The sequence below is a fragment of the Mustela lutreola genome, chromosome 6, assembly GCF_030435805.1.
Source record: "Mustela lutreola isolate mMusLut2 chromosome 6, mMusLut2.pri, whole genome shotgun sequence".
NCBI lineage: Eukaryota > Metazoa > Chordata > Mammalia > Carnivora > Mustelidae > Mustela > Mustela lutreola.
Window position 1 is genome coordinate 54,221,258 of NC_081295.1, and position 18,690 is coordinate 54,239,947.

The 18,690-nt window shown below is 42.4% G+C and overlaps 1 protein-coding gene across 1 annotated transcript in view; it reads right to left on the bottom strand.

The window, feature by feature from the left end:
• Positions 1–307: 307 nt before the first annotated feature.
• The window catches only part of UST (uronyl 2-sulfotransferase), a 297,576-nt gene continuing 279,193 nt past the window's right edge, over positions 308–18,690 (bottom strand). Inside the window, exon 8 of the mRNA XM_059177294.1 lies at positions 308–3,269. Within this exon, the coding sequence (XP_059033277.1) occupies positions 2,986–3,269 (284 nt within the window). The 3' untranslated portion in view covers positions 308–2,985. The remainder of the gene's footprint in view (positions 3,270–18,690) is intronic.

Sequence of the window (18,690 nt, forward strand, 5' to 3'; positions counted from 1 at the left end):
AGCCGCTCTGGGTTGTATACACACACCCAGATGAATGAAGGCCTCACGTCTAGTTCATTTTTTCAGCCAGTTTTTTTGGTGTCATCCAATTATAAGAATAGAGTTTATGGTCTTAAAAAAAATACATCTTTCTAAAAAAGTCACACCTTGATGGAAAAAGTCTGGCCCATGAAGAAGGCAGAGGGTGCTTTTGTGAAGAATGGGAGGCACTTTATTTCTAGCTATCAACAGAACGGGGAAAAAAATTTCAACTTATTTATATTCATTTATTTATAAGGATAATGAATAAGTTAAGGAACACTTCATCTCAAACACAGATTGCTTTTATTTTAGCTAAGCTAATGTTTCAGTTCCATATATATTTTTGAGTTTCCATCCATGTCAAACACCATTTTTTTCTTTCTTCTTCTTAAAAAAAAAAGAGAGAGAGAGATTTACAAGCACTTTTACGGCACTCCAGGAAAGTAGGCTGAAGGTTCATAATAATTTTCCTTTTAAAAAACATCCATCAGACCAAAATAAAAATCATTTTAATTAACTCCTTCCTGAGTAACTAAAACCTTGGAATGTGCTGAAAGGTTATAATAAATAAGGCAGTCAAAGATCAACCAGCTTAAAATGTATTTTTTTTTTAAATTAAACTATGTAAAATGTACAATATATTTCATGAAGTACAGACTGCGTTGGGCTCAGGGCCAAAGAAATGTCATGTGTGCCAATAAAGTGATGAGTGCCTTAACTTTTAGGACTTAGAGGCTATTTGTTGGGACAAAGTAACAGTAAGGCCCTACAAGTGAATCCGTCAGCTTCTTTTGCTGGGATGTTATCAGGAGCGCTGCTGGCCATAAATGCCTCACCCAGGTGGAAGGGCTCGTGGGAACTCCCAAGAGAATGACACCTTGTTAAGATGGCCAGTGGTCCTGATGTTCTGACAAAGACACAGACCACGAAGCCGATTCGATTTTATGTTCAGGGAGTCAACTTGCACTTTGTGTAAACCAGTAATTATCATTCTCTAGATGCAATTTCATAGAAATGCCTCACCCTGTACCAGGCAGTCATTCCTGTTTTTGTTTTTAACAGGACAGCTGTTCTCTGTGTTGCTTTTTAAGGTAGGCCTAATGGTAGGGCCCTTGTCTCTCTCCACAGGACAAAGGATATTTCCTCTTCTAAGAACATTTTTCTCAAGCATGACTCTGCTCCAGTTCTCTGAGGCAGAAAGGAGCCCACCAGTGGCCAAGTGCTGGGTTTGGTGCCTCTGTGGTCCGAGCCTTCACTGTGCATCTCACGATTAAGTAGCTTTACTGCTCACTCGACAGATCCCAAAGGACTTGCTTTCTATTTTGGCAACTTCCCAGTTTTAGTGAATGAAGAAAAAACTCTAGAGAGACTTGTTGGTTTCTCCAAAGTAGAAAATGTGTAGCTTGTGTAAAGTCAGTCTTATTTACTGTTAAGTGTTCCCGACTCACACTTTGCTAGGGCTCCGAGAGGGCTGGCTCTAGGGGAAAAAACACGAAGGAGACAAAATCTGACCCAAGTATCCTGCCTCCCATCGCCACCTGCACCCCTGCTTCTTGCTTGGCCGGCAGTTATCCAGGCAGGAAGGTATGTATATCCAGGGCTGGGGAGGAGGCAGCCGTTGAAGATGAAAACTTCAATGTTCTTCAACTCGTTCTTTCAGAGATAAGTACACTGCTCTTGGTGACCCATGAGATCTGAAGACGTGGCAAGATGTTGGTAGAGAAATGGGGAGAAGGGAAATTTGGAGCAAAGGAACTGCCCCACAGCTATGTGGAAGACCACTTGGTGGGGAGACACCTACTCAGAGAGCTGGCCATTGCTCACCAGAAGCTCTTGCTTCTTCTCTTCTTGCTGTCTTACTAAGGTTCTCAGGAAAGAGCTGCTTCCCTAAGAAATGGGACTGCGGTTTTACAACAGCCTGTGTAGAACTCAGGACCCCTTTTTTACCCAAACCAGGTACCTCTCAAGGGACCAAAGGTGAAAGATGCCTGTGACTGTGGGACCCAACTGGGTCAGGGCTGTGCCTGGTAGATTATGCAGCGTCTGTGGTCAGGCTTAGAACTTCTGTCCATAGCCCTCAAATGCCAGAGCTTAAGTGTTTCTGGGTTTCCAGTGAAAGCAATGCTGGGGAGAGACATGTTTCATAGTGGGTGCAAAGAACACAACCAGACCATTTTCCTGATGTCCTGTGACCTCCAGTGTTGGTCTGTCTCGCCTACACTCTTCCTTACATGGCAAACAAATTCTTTTCCCTGCTACGCTACTTGGAAATCTGTCAGAATGGTGCTTGGAAAGAGAGTCTCAATGGAGCTTGCCGTGTTCCTTGACCTTGAAAGGTATTCAAGGCTCTGGATGGGTTGAATGTGGCCCCAGCTGACTCGTTCTTTCAGAGATAAGTACACTGCTCTTGGTGAAAGTGTCCCCTGAGATGGACCAGAGGCGGAATTCTACCCATGGGGGTGGAAACTACTCATCCAGGGGCATCCTCCCTTTTGAGGTCCTTACCAGTCTTATCTTTTCTCCTCTTAGATCCTTCTAGAGTGGATTCGCTGGTCTCTGAAGTGGTTTTGTATTTCTACTGAAATAGGTATGTCTGGATGTTTCCTACCACTGAGGTAATATTTTTACAAGTCATTTTACAAATGATAAATTACTGGGCTATGGGCTCTATTTCTCCCCCTCCTCTCATTATGCTAGAGGGAATAGCTATGTTATGATGGGATGCCCAGTGATGGTGCCATCTAGTGTACCTGGGAAAGGACCCAAGGGCCAGGAAGACACAACGCCGCTAGACAAGTAAGACCCGCAAAACCGGGCATCTTCCCGTGACCCCCAACATGTGGGAATGTTTTGCTCTTTTTAATGCAGCCGAGCATCCATTTAGTCCCTTAAGGATTTCCCCCTGGACAAAAGAACTTTCTGGAAAAGGGAGACATGGCCAGTGGAGGCAACACACTGCTGGCATCACCTCTTATAAATATCTTCTAGCCACTTCTCGTCATCTTGGTCCTCGTCATCGATTGGCTCCTCGGTTTCTGGTGGAGTTGGAATAAAGAACTGGGGCCTCAGAGGGGGGCTGCTGACGTGGGACTTCAGTCCAAACTTGCGCTTCAGCAGGTGGAACTGCTCTTTGACATAGTGGTAGAACTCATACTCGTATCTCATTCGCTGGTAGAGAATCTGCACGGCCTCGGGGGAGGGGACAGTCTTCTTCACGGTCACAGTCATATTTCCAAGCTTCCTATGCTCTGGAAAAGAAGCGGGGTTGCACATGAGCAGTTGTCTCAAAAGGAAGAAGGATGAAGCCGTGCATTATGTGCCTAATTCTGGCAGCTCTAGAGAATGAAATTCTGAGTGCAAAGAATAGAAGGGAAAAATGGGTTCCCCACACTATTTAGAAAGATTTCCCCATATCCTAGGTGTTAATATCAACATGGGCTGACGAAACATAAGTGATCTGAACGTCTCTTTGCACGGGATGTGAACTATGTAATTTGACCATTATTCAATTCTAAACAGCAAAATCTACCCGGTTTCCCTTTTGACTTCCTATTACACACATCAAGGGCTTTACTTTCAGGAGGAAGCACGGCAAAAAGCTCTCACCACTTTCTAATCATCTTGTTTTCTTTTCTTTTTCTTTTGCAGTATTAACATACATTATTGAGAGCATAACTTGATATAAAATCTATTTGCATTTCATTCTTTCAACAGGGCATTTGTCAAGAAAAATAGAGGAAGAACTGGTAGAGTCCTTAAAACACAATGTTAACAGTTATAAATTTTGAATGCTTTTAAAGTTGTGGTCAGTTAAAACTAAAATCTGCTAAGTTTTATATTAATGACTATATACAATGTTCTATATATTTTACATGTAATGCCTAACAAAAATGTTATATATATACATATATAATAAAACATTAACCCTATTAAAATGTACATTTTAGTGGTATTAATTGCATTCATAATGTTGTGCAATCATCATCACTGGTTCCAAGATTGTTTCATTGCTCCAAACAGAAAGTCTGCACACACTAAACTCCCTATAACCTTCCCCAAGTACCCTCTAATCTACTCTCTATGCATTTGCCTTTTTTAGGTACCCCATATAAATGGAACCATACAGTATGCCCTTCTGTGTCTGGCTTTTTCAGGTAGCATAGGTTTTTCAACTTTTCAAGGTTCAACCACACTGTATATTTATCAGTATTTCATTCCTTTCTATGAATGAACGGTATTCATCCATTGTATGGATATGCCACTGTTTATCCATCAATCCATTGATGGACACTTCGGTTGTTTCTACTTTTTGGCTATTGTGAAGAGTGCTGCTGTGAACATTTGTATACAAGTACTTGTTTGTGTCCCTGACTGCCATTCTTTTGGGCATATATCTGGGAGTGGAATTGCAGGCTTATGGTAATTCTCTGTTAAACTCTTAAAGACCACTTTACGTGCCTGCTGGCAATGTACGAAGACTCCAATTTTCCCAAATCTTCTATAATTGTCATTTTAATTTAAAAAATTACAGCCATCCCACTAAGTGTGAATTGATATCTCACGTGGTTTTGATTTTCATTCCACTAACAACTAATGACACAGAGCATCTTTTCATGTGCTTGTTGGTCATTTGTACATCTTCTTTGAAGAATGTTGTATTTAACTCCTGTCCCTATTCTGACATTAGATTGTTTATATTTTCATTGTGGAGTTATAGTTCTTTGTATGTTCTGGATAGGCTGCTGCATAGATAGCGGGAAATGATTTGCAAATATTTCCTCAGGAGGTTGTCCCCTCCCGAGGGGACGATTGTAGGTTGTCTGTTCAGTCTCTTGATAGTTAACTTGGATGAACAAAAGTCTTTGATTTTAATGAAGACTAATTTATTTTTTCTTTTGTTACCTATATTTTTGGTATTATAGTAAAGAAACCATTGCCAAACCCAAGATTATGAATACTTGCCATGATATTTTCTTTTATCAACTTATTTTTAACTAAAACTTTCTGTCACCAAATTTGACTGCTCGAGATACTTTCTGAAGCCTCCAAGAGCAATTCTAATAAAATTTGCAGAAGAATAATGGCCTCATTGAAATAAGGGTATTGCTTTTCCAATTGACTGTCTTGCAAGGTACAGTACACGTTTGGATATATCAGTTCTAGAATCTTGGCTGAAGAATTTGGCATAGTCTTTTCTAAAATAGGTTTATGATGTAACATCTATCTATCTTCTTTGCAGATATTAACTACAGCTAATCTGAGGTGAGTCATGTTAATATGCATATCCCTATGGGTTTTTAAAACACAGAGTTTAAAAAACTGGTATTAAAGACAGGCAAGCACAAGAATTTAAAGTTCAACATTGAAAGGCGCAAGAAACATAATTCACTTATTTCCAGACTCCTACAATTCCTTCCTCTTGAAGCACTCTCAATTTTGTGGCCTTTTCTTATTTCATACCATAAAAAATATTAGGATTCCTGTGATTTTCAAATAAATTTTTTAGTTAACTTATATGGGCCAACCCGGTCCAAAGAGAATGTAAAAAACTTTACAAAAATATATCTGCTGCAAAGAGCTAAATACTAAGGACACCGGGCAAAGGGAGAATAAAGGTCAGAAGGAAGGTCGGCATTGGGGGTAATGGCTTCCACCTCCCTATCTGGAAGGATCTCCCTAGAGTACTGCTCCTGCTTCTTTCCCCAGCCCCTCTTTCAGGGAGGTGGGCCGGGTACCAGGGCCAGAGGGGTATCTCTGCATTTTGGAGAAGGGGTTGAGAGACCATCCCCTCTGGAAAGAGTGTGTCCGTCTGCCAACACCTCACACCTTCCTGCAGAGAAGGTGAGGGCTTCTAAACACGCCTGTGACTTGGTGGGCAAGTTTGTCTAAGTCAGGATGAATATGACCAGCCCACTTCTCACACATGGCTGCTTTCTCACACCTAGCTTGAGCTGGGAATAAAGCTAACGTTTGGATCTCCACCTGTCTCCACTGTCTATTTCTCTATTAGTTAAGAACCCAGGCTGGAGGATATGGGTGTTATTTATTAGTCCCCCAAACCCCAACATCAAGTAACATAAAATCTGGGTGCCTGGGTGGCTTAGTCAGGGAAGCATCTGCCTTCAGCTCCGGTCTTGATCCCAGGATTCTGGGATCAAGCCCCAGAGTGGGGCTCCCTGCTCAGCAGGGAGTCTGCTTCTCCTGCTTCCTCTGCCCCTCCCCCTGCTTCGTGCTCTCTATCTTGCCTGCACACGCACATGCTCTCTCTCATAAATAAAACCTTTTTTAAAAAGTATCATCATATGCACATTGTGAAGTCCTAAGCACTTGGGCAGGAGGTGGGTTGAGAGTTTGGCCCTAAACTTTCTAACAACCAACAGAGAATTTAACATTGTGAACTGCTCTTCATTCAAAATAATCTATTGCCATCTACTCCTAGTTATAAAACATAGAGAAATATCTTGTGTGAATTTTCATAAGAAAAAAAACTGTGACAAAGTCAGCATTGTTTTAATAACACCCTTTGTGTATGTTCCGCTATGAGTTTTCTGGGTAACAGAAAAATGGCTTATCCCAGGTGCTCAACTCAAGCTTGATCTGGGAATATATTCCAAAGTAGAGGTTTTTAACCCTCCTGAAAACCTGATGAAAGCTCATGCACGGGAAGATGGTTAGGCTCACATATGAGTATCGTAGGCCTTTATGGATCTGTTAAGGACCCCTGACTGCAGGAAATCGTTTCTTAAAGAAATCAAGAAATCAAGACTACATTTCCTTCTACAATCTTTCATATATCTTGTTCATTCTAGTAAGTACTAGCCCTGGTATAATGATAAATAGTGGAGTTAGTTATTTTACCTGCTGGTCCGGTCTGTAGTCATATACATTGCAACAGCAAAGACAGAAGGCCTTGTATTTACATTTTATGAAAAGAGAGGGGCTAACAGTGCCTGGAACTTAGACAGGAGGCCCTCCTACCCTGTCCTGGGGGCAGACCCAAGGGAGTTAGCATTGCGGAGCCTACATCTTTGTAAATAAGTCATGTGGGATCTGTTCTATTGCAGGGTTGAAACACAATTTTCCTAAAAATAATACCCATCAAGTGTAATCACTGACCACAAAACCATCCAAGAAAAGTGTCCACCGAATTTTCATCCTAGAACCAGGTAACTTCTTAGACGACTCTTCAAGATAAATTGGGACGTAAAATGTTGACTTGCTATAAAGGGTTATTAACATCAAACCAGTAAAATGTTGGAAGATTTAAAAACATGATAGCTTAAAGGAGTTACACATTTCCTTCTTCGATTAGGATTAGGTAATTGGGTCAGTTGCTATAAAGCTACTCCTCGTTCATCACAGCCAAACTCTCTGCCCTGCATGCTTTCCTCTAGAGATGACAATGGGCCATTTGGTGGATGGGTAGAGCAGATTAACTGTCAGAAGTAACAGTGTATCATTCAAGCACAAGGGGAAAGAACCAGGGTGTATCTACATCATTAATTAGCTGATGTGGCCAGCGATGGTGACAGTCCCAGCTAATCCTGATCCCTTGTGGTGTATTTTTACAGGAATGGCTACATCGAATGAGCACAATGGTGTCCTAGTCTCCTGATTGCTCCCTTTCAACCCCCCCCCCCCCCACCGCCCATGGCCAGACCTCTTTCCTTGCCTGTCCTTTCAATGTCAGTGTTCCTGGATGCGGGCTTAGCCTCCCTCTCCCCCCCTTCCTCACTCTCTGGTGGTGTCAGCCAACCCTCTACCCTTAGTTTTCATACCACTGTAGACACAAAACCAAAAGTTTATATGAAATGATTACAGCTCCCCTCCCTTTTGTTTTCCACAGAGCTGTCAAATTTCAAAGGAAGGTTAGCGATACTTCCAGAGGATGGTCAGAATTAAGAGCTTTGTTTTGTGAGAGGAGAAGCAAAGGTCAGACTCAAACAACAATGACATGGACACCTATTAGAGGTTTGGAGGGTGCCCACAGACATGTTATTGTATTTAATATTTTCAATAACCTGCTGAGGTGTTCTGGCCCCCAATTTTGCAGATGGGAGAGATAAAAGGTCTGGATGCATAAATGACTTGCCCAGGGTCACACTGCTAGTAAGTCATCGACAGAGCTGGAATCTGAGCCTGGACCTCCATTCATGTTGAGGTTTCCACTAATACTGGGCCATAACCAGTGAAGCCTTCATGAGCCTGTAGAAAATTATCACCTTCCCATGGAAAGACTACAGGGAAGTTTGCCCTGTTATAGTCGAGAATTTTTAAAATCACATTTCAAAGACATATGGTTATGTGCCTTGCTGTACAGTAATCAGTGCTATGGAAAAGTCATTCCATTGCTAAGTGTCCCACATTTTTGCAAAATGCCAGACTTTCCCTCCAAACAAAACAAAGCTACGTGAACTGTGGAATCAGCCTCTCTCCAGATTGCCATCATAGCAGTTCTAGAGGAAGTTGTTAGGATTTTTTTTGGAGACTGTTCTTCTTTCGGCCACAAAACAATCATGCTTTAAAAATCTATACTTATTATTAGCATCCTTTGGGAAGTCAAGTAGCCCTCATTAGGTGGGCATACACTGGCGACTGTAATCATCAAGAAGTGAAGACCTACCCATGAGCATCCTTTGAACACTAGCAGGAACTGAGAGATGACTTCATGGGGCCCATGTATCTGGTCCCCACTGGTGGACATTTCAGAGGGAGGAGACAAATTCAGGGCTCCTTTTATTAAAGCAGGCACAGCAAAAAGGCAGCCCGAGATCTGACGGGAAGGCTGTGTTATTTGGCCTGTGAGGTATTTTTTTTAAAGAACTTGACTTACTTGTTGTAAGACTTGGTCTATTTCACATGGAAGTCTGGCTCTCTGGCTTCCATCAAAGTGAGGCAATATTCTTCTAGAGCTAAGTATGGCTGCCCACCTCCTTCCCCGAGAGAGAGAACAGTGTTCTTCATTTTGTTCCAGACCCCAAATGCCAGTTCCTTCTTGACAGTTACCTCCTTGGCTGCTATAAAAGTTTGGGTTTTATGCTTCTGCTTTAAAGGTTTTGAAATTCTGACTCTCATGAACCTAGGAAGCAAGTGCTCTAGGTCAAAATGAAGGCTTCAAGGAGGCCTCATCCCTGTGTCCAATATGGCCATCCTTCTTTTTTTTCCCCTGCAAATATTTATTGAATAAACTTATTGCACCAGACATGGGAGTTATGAGCAGTGAATGGGACTTTATCATTATGAGCATCGTCACCAATAGGCATTTTTGAGAGAGCTTTCTCAGCGTGAAGAATGTGAGAATTCTAACATGTGCTTGGTCCTTACAAAAACCCCAACGAGGGAGGCTCTTCTATTATCACCATTTTATAGATGTGACATTGGAATTTAGTAACTTAAGTTCACACAGCTGGTGATTGGAAAAGCCAGCAATTGGGTCTGGACAGTTTGATGATTGCATCCAGGCTCTTGACTCCTCACATCGTTTATGGCTGAATGGGTCTTAGGGGAGAATCCCTCCTCAGGAGCCTGCTCATGTTGGGAGCGGATGGGGCATTTCATTCTGGTTGGTTCCATGGTGTCAGCATTTCCTTTCCTTGGTCAGAAATACCTTGCGGAGAGACCCAGCCTCATGTGCTTGTCTCCGGAATACTCTGGGGGAGCTGGGCCTCTCATAACTACTATTTGACTATTTGATCATGAAGATCTGCTCAAGTCTGAGGGTAAGGGATAGGTTTGTGTGTGTGTGTGTTTCAGCCAAAAGAGGGGAAAATTCTTAGGAGGCCTCTGAGGAACTATGAAACTTTTAAAAAATGTTCCCTGGACTTTTTGCCCTAACATCCATACCATTTCATCTAGCTGTTCTCCTGATGGAGCTTGTTATGCTGAGACTGCTCAGGAGAGGGGTGGCCCCCATCTGTCTTTGTACTTCCACAGCTCAGACCTAGGGACACACAGCGCCCTGTATCTATGCTTCCTGAGCTAGTGAAAGAAGCCAACAGAAGGAAGGGGGTTTTGTCAGACCCGAAGAAGGCTCGGCTGTGCCTGTGAGGTGCAGACATAGCCAAGTGGGAACAAAGGCAATATCTGAATATTCTTAATAGAAAATGCCCAAGAGACCCATGAATGCTGGGTCCTTAGCAGGAAGCAGCCTACCTCACATTTGGGATTTTTCATCTCCCGCTGGGGTTTATAATTTTGTGTTTAGTTTTGCAGTCCAGTTGCCTTTTTGGAATGATAGCGCTGGCCAAGTCGTGTTTTCCTGTTCCTATCCTTTAATTAATCAATATGTTTTGGCAAAGAGAAGCTGTGGTTTTAGGATGTTTTTGATTTTTGTTTCCATTTTTCTTATTTACTTTAAGGGCGTGGCCAAAGACTCCCCTTAATTCTTTTCTTTTTTTTTTTTTTTAAGATTTTATTTATTTATTTGAGAGAGAGAGACAGTGAGAGAGAGCATGAGCGAGGAGAAGGTCAGAGGGAGAAGCAGACTCCCTATGCAGCTGGGAGCCCGATGTGGGACTTGATCCCGGGACCCTGGGATCATGACCCGAGCCGAAGGCAGTCGTCCAACCAACTGAGCCACCCAGGCGTCCCATCCCCTTAATTATTTTCTTAACTGCAGAAGATTTCCTCAAAGTGGGCATTGGTTGGTTGGAAAACCAACCAAACAACCAATCAACCAAAACCAATCTCTGACCTTTCTATTTCAAGAGCAGAATAAAGATTCTTTTTCCTCATAGACACTGAAGTCACCCCAGAGTCAGGACTAGGTGGGGACAGACTTTGCTTGGCTCCCAGACTCTACTTTCCCTGAGAATTCATAGAGACCCCTACAGAGTCACTATGGCCCTGAATGGGGGTCTTTTTATACCGCTGACCCCTGATAACATAAAGTTATAGTTGGTTATCCAATGCCAGTAGAGAAAAAAATCCAAGACAATACTGAGGTTAGTAGGGAGACGGCTGAGTTGAGTGAGCTTTCCGCATTATTAAAGCTTTACAGATAGTGATATAAAGAGGACCAACCTACCCCTATCTCAGTGTCTCCCCACAGCTTATCTGAATAGCGTGCCCTTCTTTGCATAGAGCTCCGTGGATTTGCGTGTTTTCCCATGGCCTTTCATTGCCTCACACAGCCCTCAGAGCAACCCAATTTTCCTACAGATCCCGAGGGCTTGAGAGGTCACAAGGTTGCTTGTTTGTCTGCCCAGTAAGTGACTGTCCTGAGACTAGAAAGCAGGCTTTCTGATTCCCAGCCCAGTGCCTTTTTGCTCCATCACTGGCTGTTAATTTCCAAATTGAGTGGAAATCTATAACCACCCACTTCTCCTTGCCCTGTGTGTATTCTGGCATTAAGGGGATGGGTTGAAAAGAAGGGCTTGAGTGTTCTAAGTCTAAGCTTTGGTAAGTCTGGGGGGATCTGGTGAGAAATTTGCAAGCCAGCAGAAATGTTTGCAGACTGAAAGAGACTGTGTCTTTTTCATTTTTTAGCTCTCTAGCACCCAGCTCCACGCCTGGCACATAACGACCGTCAATAAAGGTTTGTTGACTTGAAAGCTGTATGTTAAATCCATCTGTAAGACTGGATTAACCCAAAGGGCAAATTTTGGTTTTGACTGTACCTGTGTTGTTTTTGCTAAATTCTTTCAATAGTTGAGTGTCTTTCATGAGCAAACTTTCCATGTCTAGAAATCAGATTTCTTTAGGATGGGCTGATACAGGGGTTCGGGATCACAGGGTGCTCTAGCAAGGTAGTGGTATTTGCTTTTCTTAGCCACTTTATTGGAGAACGCTCTATTATGGTGACAGATGGCTTACATATACTTATGGAAGCTTCAGGAATACTGTGATAAGGGACATCTGCCACAAACATAAACACCTATGTAGGAACATATAATACAATCACAACCTTGTAGCTCATGAATATATGTCATGTGTATTATTTACTACAGTCATTAAGTAAAGAAACCCAAACTCTATTGGAGCAACAAGACATCCATGTGACCTAATTTTACTATATTGATGCTGTTTGATTACTCCAATTGCCATCATTTTGGGTCCTTTTTTTGGTGCTGATTCTCCATTTGTGAAAGAAAATGTTTCACTTAGAAGTAAGATATTCAGAGCCCATGCACTTGACCCACGTTCCAATGGCTTTGCTGTGGATATGATCTGAACATGGGCTCTGTGACCACTCTTGAATGCTCTTTGGTGGAAGAACGTAGGGCAGGCCATGGGGGTGGGGTGGTGGGCCTCTCTGGAAAGCTGGTGTTTCAGGGAATAGACTGTAAAGAAAATGTTCTATGGTGCCCCTAGACACACACACCCACACTTAGCACCAATCGCATCTGTCTACACAGAACCGTATGCCACTGAAGGCATTGAGGCCCAGCTTCTCAACTTGCTGCCCCTCCCAAGGCACTCCTAAACAAATACTAGGAGTTTAACTTTTGGATGTGATGATAAATATAATTTACCAGTAGCCCATCTGTATGCAAGGCTGAGGTGTGACAGGCACAGTGCCCCCAGTAGGGCCTCAAGCTGAGGTCACAGGCGGATTTTGCCTGCCTGCCTGAGATCTGGACATTTTTGCAAAGGCAGCGGCTCTCTCTACCTCTGCTGCCTTGACATTATGTTTGGACTGGTTCATAATCTTCAGAACTCTCAAAAGTCCCTCTAATGTAAATAAAAAGGAAATCACAGACCTGCCCCCTGAAGTCTCTCTTCCCACCTCTCTTCATCTGTCAAACAGGCATAATGGAAAAACGATGTAGCCCTGGCTCTCGCCCAAAATAAACAATCTGGAAATACTGTGTAAACCCAGCTGCTGCACTGGAGGACAGAGGCCTCACTTCATGACCTCCAGCATGGTTAACCATATGCAAAATACCCCAAACTCACCACGGGCTTGCAGTCTGTTCTGATACTGAGCTGGTGTGGGCATACCTTCCCTTGATCCAAGGGAAGGCTCACTCTATGCTGACCAAAGGGCCCTTTTCCCATCAATCTGGCCCTGTTTGAGCCTGGTCCAGCAGAGGTTAGGTGCAAGAAATGCAAACGAGTTAAGCAACAACCAGAAGTGGAGCCAAATTTTACCACTGGGAAAAAAACAAAACAAAACAAAAAAACCCCAAAAACAAAAAACCAAAAAACAAGCATCATCAAAAGATAGGCATCAGCTCTTCAGCTTAGGGGTAACAGAGGGGTAATCACCCCAGAGGCCCTTCTATTGGAAGCAGTCCTCTGTCTAAAACAGGGATGGTTTCCTAATCTCAGGTTTAGAGGACATTCAGAAATGCCCTGCACATGGGGGCTGAGGCATGCGCTCTCAGGTGACAGGTATGAGGAAGGCCACGGTCAGGTGTGGCGAGCCAGGGGGCTGGGGGGCATGGGGACAGCACGGTGGGTGCCTACCCAGGGCCACTCCCGCAGAGCCTCCCATGGAGCTGGCTGCGCTGGAAACCGTGTGAACTTGATGTTTGCCACAGATAGAGTAAACCCACTTCCTGAATTCTGCAGGGAGGCCCCACCGTTGAAACACAAGCGGCCCCTCCCAGCCCGTCCGCCCGAAATGAAAGTGTGTCACCGCAGCGAGAAGCCCCGCGCTGGGCTGGACCAGCCGGCCTTTGATGTGCCCTGCGGATGACTGATGGCATGTTAAAGGCCGGCTTCTTGGAGGTATGGCAATTAGGGGAGAAAAGAACAAAAAGCACTTCATGGTTGACTCTCCGTGCTTGGGGTTGGTGAAGTAAACAGTGCTTTTTTTTTTCTTTTCGTTTTTCTTGTTCTTTTTTATAATCTTCTTTTCAGATCTGGAAATATAATTAATTGGAAAATAAATTGAGCTCACTTTGAATTTCAAGAGAACCTTTTCTCTATGGAGCCAAGGGAAAGTTACACGAATGACTTTTTAAAAATATGCCTGAAAGTGCTAGGCTCCTTTGATGGAAAAGAACGGAGCCTTTTTAATGCTTCCAAATTGTTTTGAATTTTGGAAGCAGGAGCACCACAAAGGGAGCCATGAAGAAAGAGAAACTGGCCCGTGTGGGGTGGGTCAGGAGGGCCCCCAGAAGCCGGGGCGCCTGGCTCCCACTTTGGGAAGGAAAATAGCAGCAGTCTTGCAAGGAGCCATGTTTTTACAGAGCCATCGCAGAAGGTGTCCCTTTCCTGTTCAGACATAGACAGGCATGTGCTGTTGAGCAGTCCCGCCTGGGGGCTGCCTCAGTGCCCACCGGGGTCTGCCGGCTCTGGCTCCCCACTCTCCTTGCTGTCCCCGTTCACTGGGCAGAGGACCATTTGCTCCCATTTTTTTTCCTCCCCAACATGGATATCATGACCCAAATGGTCAAAAAGCTGATCTGTTTCTTTGAAAGTGCATACAACCCTCGTATTACAGGCCTGCTTTCCCCAACAGAGCATATGGCCATTCAAATTCTGCCTTGGACATGAGAATGGCTATAGCGGAGGGCTTGCTTTCACAGCAACTCTTGAACCAAGATATTTGAAAATATCTGCTAAAAACACCTTATTGGAAATTTGAGAGGCAGGGCAGGGGCTCGTGGAGGGAAGGGAGGGAAAAATGAAATAAGATGGGATCCGGGAGGGAGACAAACTGTAAGAGGCTCTTGATCTCAGGAAATGAACTCAGGGTTGCTGGAGGGGAGGGGGCTAGGAGGAATGGGGTGGCTGGGTGATGGACATTGGGGAGGGTATGTGCTATGGTGAGTGCTGTGAACTGTGTAAGACTGATGATTCACAGACCTGCACCCCTGAAACAATACATTATATGTTAAAAAAACAAAACAAAACAAAACCCCCCTCACCTTATTGGAAGACACTACGGCATTATTAACAAAATGCATTTCTTCATCACAAATGCATTTTTTATTTGAAATTACGGAGAGATGCACTTTTGTTACTATTCACACTTTTGTTACTTTATTTGGAATCATTTTATGGGGAGTGATGAGGACCTCCTGATCAAATGGACTTATTTGAATGAAGAACATCAAGAAAAACCCTAGCCCAGGGGTTCTGTCCAAGTTTCTTTGGCATCTGACAACGCCCTAAGCTCTGCTTTTACTTTAGATGCAAGATTCTTCTTTCTATCCCTCACAGTCTGTCTGTATGGTGTTAGCAGGTCTAGGCTACTTGTCTTAAACACACACACACACACCCCTCCATTGCCAGGAAAGAGGCCGTCTCTTGGAATCACACACCGTATTGTCTAAATCTAGTCCTGATGATGTTGAAGCCAACTGCTGACATTACATTCAAGCTACCTATCCAGTAATGTATCTGGTTATCCTAAAGGTCCTTGGGACCTTATAAGTTTTAGCTTTAAACTTAATTCTTAGGTAACTTACAACTTAAAAATTCATTTTCTTTCTGGTTGTGGTGTGCATAAATATATACATACCATATGGACACATATACTTACCTAAATGTACAAACACACATATGCAAATAATAGAGCGTAAATTTTTTGGAAGAAGATGAAAAAGATAAAATGGCTTTAAATCAAGCCACCTTTATCACTATAGTAATATATTTCTTTTTATTCTTTTTCTTATTTAGGTATGTGAAGTGTAAGATAGATCTTTGCTATGCTGTTTATTGAATTTTATATTCTTTCAACACTTAACTGACCGTAAGCATTTGCCTATAACATTAACTCTTCCAAGTCGTATCTTGCAGTGCCTTCCAGGTCATATAACCGGTTTGCGACTGTTGGATAATTCTGTTGCTTTTTCGGTTTCTATGACTCTAAATAATATGAGATAAACAACCTTGCTCGTAAATGATCATGGGCCTTTTTGCTTATCTCCCTAACACAAATGGCAGCTTTAGCTAGAGGGTGATGAACTTTCTTCTCAGAGCTTGATAAGGCTTTCAGTTCTGACAGGTTTAAGACATAATTTACTTTCTTTTGTCAGAGATCCTGAAATCCACATAATGCAGTTTTCCCAAACTTTAGGACATTTTCTTCGACATCACCTGACATTAATCTAATTGTAACCTAACTTACTAAGTCGTGAAACACACCAGGCTTTTTGAAGAGCCTGTAAACTATTCTGTGAGAATAGAAAGTACTAAAGCACTTAATATGGGAATATAATTGCTTGTAAAACATTTAATGTGCAAGAAATTCTTGGTAAATTATACCTTGCGATGTCTATAATGATAGTGATTAAATTATTGCTGATTCTTGGGACTCTATGAACTGCAAACTCATATGGGTCTACCACAGAACATTGTATTTTTTTCCCTTTGTATTGTTCATTCTAGATATATTATGTTTAAGGGACTATAGTCTATTTCCTTGTGGTTGTTTTGACATTGTATTTATTACAGTGATCAGCTCTGATGAGTCAAGGCAAGGTGAGTCCCAATCACCAGCAACCTGGGTATTTTCTCTGGAATGTTAAACACGGTGAGATTCTGATAAACCCTTGAAGGGCTCTGAATGAAGTAGCTGTGCATGGAAGCCAAACATGTAGATAAGTGAGATATTTAACCTCTTGCCCAAGCATTAAGAAATCAGGTTACTAAGAGGTGTGACTCAAAATAACCATTCCCAAGTCAGGAAAGTGTGAAATGAAGTTCCAAGGATGCTGTCAATTCCATTGGGAAAGTTTGCAATGTCCTTTTGAAATTAAGTTTACTTTATCTGGGCAATCTATAGCACAATGTTAGGGCCAGATCGTGGGAAGATGTAAATGAACAGGCCTGTTTCTTCCTTCTCTCCCTGTTGGATATCAGAGTTTCAACTGTAGGCTCTATAAGACAGGGTGTGTATCTGTAAACTCATCCCAGTGGCTTTTGCTTGAAGCAAAACCCTAAGAACGAACAAGAAGTTCATTTGTATGGGAGGTCCGTTTGTTCAATTAAGGAAAGTTTGAAATTGATGGGCTCATACCAGTAGATGCCAAAGTCATCTGAGGGGGAAATGCTATTGCTTTAAAGGACAGTGGCAAATGTTCGATATAACATTGAAATACTGTAAAAAGGTTCCAGACATAATTAAAATTTCCAAATGTAATCTGGCAAGAACAATATAATTTTTTTTCATAATATGTTTTTGAAAGATGCGGTTGTGGTACAAACTTGCGTTTATCACTAGAACTTGCCCACGAGAGACGGCAGGCAATAGAAGCTACAAGTTTCTAAGAGAAGATATTTCAACGATGGATTGCCTTTGGGTAGCAATTGCTCTTAGCAAGAGATGGTGGAGGAGGTGTTTTTATTAAGGATGAAGAGAAATATAAGCTCTGACAAGAAAAAAATGAAACTCTTTCTTCTGATCTATGAAAGAAATAAAGGGAGGAACACCAACACAGGGTAAGTGTTAGATCAACAGCACCTCTAAATGGAGATTGTCAGGGGCAATGTCTTGAGTTGAACTTCCATGGCCCACAGCTGAGGGAAATGGCAGAATCTGTGGTGGAAGGGGAAAGGACAATTGCCAGGAAATTATTGATGCCACAGGAACCTGACATGGTGTAGCTGTGCACCAGCCCCTCTTCTGAAAGAGGTGCTCATGTTTTTTAAAAAACTCGCTCATACGTATCATGAGGTCCTGTCAGGATCTGTTCCCTGCAGAAATGGCGTTAAAGACGGGTGGGGGAGGGGGCAGGAGAACAGGACGATTTGAATGACATTCAAGACATTCTTTAAAAACTTGTTCAAAGGATGGAAAATCATAGATGTTTGAAGGAGAAAAATCAACACATGGAAAAGCTGTAAGCCATTACATTCTAGTTTTATTGGGGCACGAAATGAGGTTTCATGATGTTCTAAGAACCACCACCTCACTGCGTAAAATTGAATAAGTGAATTGGCATTAGATCCATACCATGTTTTCATCTCATTTTTATATAATAATAGAAACTGTCTTGTTATGTCATCGTCCTCTTCTTCAAATCATCCACAGTGAAGGAAATATTTGAAAACTTTCGAATTATTCCTACATTCTAGCAAAACCATACATAGACAGGCTGCTTGATTTATGACTTTCCATTAACATTTACTCTCTAATGGCTTTTACCAGATGATTTATTTACTCGGTCTATGCTGAGGTAACCTCCTGGCTGGACGGTCGGCAATCCTTATAGCTCAGGCTGAGGGACTGAGTTCCCTCACTAAACACATCTCTTGAATTTCTGTGTGGGCTGTGGATTCTCAGACAGAGGAATTAGGAGGCCCAGTTCAGTTTTAAAACATTCCTCCTTCCCCACCAATTCTCTTTGGAAAAATGAAAAAACAAACAAACAAACAAAAAACAGAAAAAACAAACCAATGACAATTTCTGACCCATTGGATAATGTACATGAAATAATACTAATATGAAATAATGTTATTTCAAGTCTTGGCTATCTCCCCGGATCCACTTCACCTTTCTCTTATTTTACTGGCCAATTTCCTTCATTAAACTACAAAATGAATCTACTAAGTGCCACCAAAACCAGAAGGTTTTAAAAGAAGGCCTGAATGCAGTTGTTAGCTTTCCCATTAAGCACTGGTGTCCCCTCTGACCGCAGCGTGTAAGATGTACATGGTACCAGGAATTGCAAGATATGGTAAAGACCCTGCTAGTGTTTATCTGACCTCCTCGAGCTCTGAGCTCAAGGAGGTGATGCGGTTGAATATCAAAGGTTGTGGAACATGCTAGTA